Here is a 3,912-nt window from a genome sequence, read left to right on the forward strand (position 1 = left end):
AGTGGGTGGGTAGGGGAACAGAGGTGGGGGGAGGGGTATGGGAATCTTTCGGGATAGCATTTGAAATGTAAATAAAGAAAATAATAAAAAAAAATAAATAAATAAATAAAACCTTAAAAGAAAAAAAAAAAATTATTGAAATTAAAAATATATGATTTTAATCTCTGGAACTATCTGTATCTTGCTATAGATCTTGGGCTGGTGGTGGCAGTGGCAGTGGCAGCGGCACACACCTTTAATCCAAGCACAGCAGAGGCAGGTGAATTTCTGAATTCCAGGCCAGCCTGGTCTACAGAGTGAGTTCCAAGACAGCCAGGGCTACACAGAGAAACCCTGTCTTGAAAAACCAAAACCAAAAAAGCAAAACCAAAAAAAAGATCTCCTATCACTCAAACAGAGCCAAGAGTTTACAGCCAACCCTTCTGGGTACACCCTCGTTACACACTGCCATGTGAAGGGCACACTTCGGCTTCCATACATGTGCTTTAACAGCTGTGGGAACCCTAATGAGGTTCTTTGTAAATTTAAATTCTTAGCCTTTGGAAAGACACAAATCATTTTGAGGTCTTAGAAATACTTTAGGTACTAGTCCTAAAACTCAATTTATAAATATACACTAAATCTTTTGCCTTATTTCAAAGAGTTTATCAGCGTTTAACATCCACTTGCAAACCACAAGATCACTTATTCCATAGGCTCGCTACTTTTTCCTATTTAAAAAAACAAATAGGATGCTGCTCCTGAATGAAGGCGGCCATTTCAAATTGTTTGTCTGTTCTTTTGTTCTTTCATTAGGAACAGGTTTTCACCCATATATCCACTCTTTTGTTTAGTTCTTTTTATCAATGTTCTATTGCCCATGGTTGAGATCAAATTTATGAAGACTTTCCCATTGAAACCATGCTCCAGAGAAATAAGCTAACCAATCTTAAATGCAAATATGAACATAAACACAAATGTAACATTGTGTTTATTTACAGATGTCCTATTAAGTCCTAGTACTAATTATTGCCAATAAATTCAATCTTGAGAAATGAGTAGTGCATAAATTTTCTCATAGCCATGTGTATACAGATTAATAAAAGTATGGTGATAACTAAGCTGCCTAAAAGATATCACATATCTCAACATTATCAAGTCCTCAAACCTGAATTTCTTTCATTAGCTTATAAACCCTTAACATCCTTTTGACTTTCTTGTAGAAAGATAAGTTCATGAGGCCATCTGGTGGATAAAATATAGAAAAACACCAATTCTGAGCCAGTTGGTAAGTCAGGTCTTCTAAAACCTAGTTCAATGCCCTGCTTACCAACTACACAGTCTCCTCAGAAACTAAGAGCCAGATTTATTGCTCAACACATCCCTGATTTGAAATGGTCCTCATTACTCTAAATCCTAACCACCCCTAAAACAGAACAAAACGGCCAGAGCCAGAATAATCCCAGAATAAAATAGTAATACAAGTGCCTCTCAAAGTTTCCTTCTCATTCTAAGTGGTTTTATATCAAAACCCTCAGCCAGCTGTGGCACACACCTTTAGTGCCAGCTCTCAGGAGGCAGAAGCAAGCACATCTCTGCTGGCTTGAAGCCAGCCCGCTCTACTTACAGAGTTCTAGGCTACTTAAGGATACATGACACTCTGCCTCAAAAAAGAAAGAGAAAAGGAAATCAAGAAGAAGAAAAGGAAGAGGAGGGGGAGAAGGAGAGGAGGAAGAGAAGGAAGACACCACCACCACTGCAGCAGCAGCAGCAGCAGCACCTTTAATACAGATATCATCACAATAAAAGCTGTAAGAGGAAAAGAAGCAACAGTTATGATCTGTAGTTCTGCCTCTGCAAAGGCAGGGACCATACTAGTCGTCTCTGCAAATCCTTAGAACCAAGGACATTTCCTGATGCAACGGCACATGCTCAAAGATTTAACACAAATGAAAATAAAGAGTGTAATATAAGCCTTGTTTCTTTGCAATAAACACAGAGCATTATAGTCTCCATAGGTACCTTTGGTGGGTGCAGGCTGTATGCTGATAATCGACTGCTGCTTTGCCAGTGGCATAAGGGCTGGTAGTGTCTGAATGATGATGGCTTTTGCTGGAACACTGGCATTGGTTTGAGTCTTGGGCGCTGCTGGAAGTAATAAAGGCTTGGGCTGAACTGAAGGTTTTGAACTCATCTGAATTTTTTTCTTTGGAGTCAGTCCATGTTCTAGAGTTAAAAAAAAAATATATTAAAAACTCCAAGTCAATCTGAAGAAAGTTAAGAAAAGCTATCACATTCCATATTGTCCTCTATGTATTACCCTAGTCATGTTCTATGTATCGTGCTGACTTCCGAGTAACAATCACCAATGAGCGTAATCACAGCTATTGTGTAGCTGAACGGACTGAAGAGAACTTCCCACTCTGAGATCACCCTTTGTGCAGTCCTGGGAAGGGGAGCATGAACTGGTAAAGGCCATGTCAAAATTACTGAATGAAGCCCCCAGCTTAATGAGGTGAGAGGTGTAACCTCTCACACTCAGTGTCTTTAACTGGACCTTTACAACCTCTCCTGAAGACGACGGGGTCCAAGCCTATTTTAACTATTTTTCACAAAGACCATCACAAAAGATTTTTTCCCCTTGTCCTTTTCACAGTTATTATTCAGAACAACAAAAAAATAAGATGTAATTTAGTGGTTTAAGTATATTGGTTGTTTCTCAGGTGGGCCTGGATTCTGGAACAGCTTACAACTGTCTACAATTCCAGTTCCAGGGGACTTGAAGCCCTCTTTTAGTTTCTGGGGTCAGAAGGCACGCACTTGGTTCACAGACATAAATGCCGATAAAACACCTGTACACATAATAAAATAAAATAAAATGATAGACTATTTTGAAAACACAAGCCAGTTTAATAAATATAAGCTTAATCCAAGATTTGTCTTTTAAATATGGAACCTAAGTTGTCTAAAATGGAAATAATAGAAGTTGGGAGAGCGAGAGCGGCAGATACCCGTTTTGTTTCCAGGACTAGTGACAGGCTTCTCTTCCTTCAGTGGCTCTACAGAGGGGCTATTACAGCTGTCGCCATATAAGGAAAGGGGGGACTGAGAACTAGACAACAAATCCAACTCCTCCTGCAGTAAAACACAAAAAATTAATGAGCAATGGTATAATCTTTGAGCAACAAATTACTTTAAAAAGAGAACAAGATCTTACTTAAACAGAAAAGTGCCACAGACATCTTAATTCGAAGATAAGGCACAGTATAAGTGACTATTAGTAAGTCAACGCTCACCAACCCCAGAGGAAAGACTCAAAATGCAGCATCTTATGCCGCACTCGCGTAGTAAGCATAGATCGTTCATCTGTTCCACTTCTTCCCACACACTCTGATCTTACCTGGTCTGTAGTAATACAGACAGTGACTTAGCACCATAAGGCTAGAGCTATGGCAAATATCCCTTCCCATTTCTTTTATCTACCCTTAAAAGAATTTTAAAAGCAAAGTAATTCTACTAATTCTTTTTTTATCAACACTGCCTTCTTCCACAATAAAGGAGATTAATCTTAAAATAAACAGTTATTTTACTTAATGGATGAACAAATAATATAAAGATGTATTAGGATGACTCTGACATTTAACAATTATCTCTTAATTTTCAGTGAATCTGTCATATTTGTTAGGGTAACATAGGAAAAATTAAGATTCCCTTCTAATAACACAGAATAAAGTAGGCTCAAAAAGTATAGAAAATCTAAATGTTAAAGATAAAATATAAGCTGGGCGTTGGTGGCGCACGCCTTTAATCCCAGCACTTGGGAGGCAGAGGCAGGTGGACTTCTGAGTTTGAGGCCAGCCTGGTCTACAAAGTGAGTTCCAGGACAGCCAGGGCTACACAGAGAAACCCTGTCTCGAAAAACCAAATATATAT

The 3,912-nt window shown here is 38.7% G+C and overlaps 1 protein-coding gene across 3 annotated transcripts in view; it reads right to left on the reverse strand.

Moving 5' to 3' along the window:
* Positions 1-3,912, reverse strand: part of Atf6 (activating transcription factor 6) — a 168,213-nt gene that overhangs the window by 141,406 nt on the left and 22,895 nt on the right. For all 3 annotated transcript variants that reach the window (XM_029538870.1, XM_021198491.2, XM_029538871.1), the window contains exons 5-6: positions 2,991-3,114; positions 2,002-2,205 (exon numbers count right to left, since the gene is read on the reverse strand). In XM_029538870.1, the coding sequence (XP_029394730.1) occupies positions 2,002-2,205; positions 2,991-3,114 (328 nt within the window). The remainder of the gene's footprint in view (positions 1-2,001; positions 2,206-2,990; positions 3,115-3,912) is intronic.

Source organism: Mus pahari, chromosome 5 (genome assembly GCF_900095145.1).
Source record: "Mus pahari chromosome 5, PAHARI_EIJ_v1.1, whole genome shotgun sequence".
In the NCBI taxonomy this organism is placed as follows: domain Eukaryota; kingdom Metazoa; phylum Chordata; class Mammalia; order Rodentia; family Muridae; genus Mus; species Mus pahari.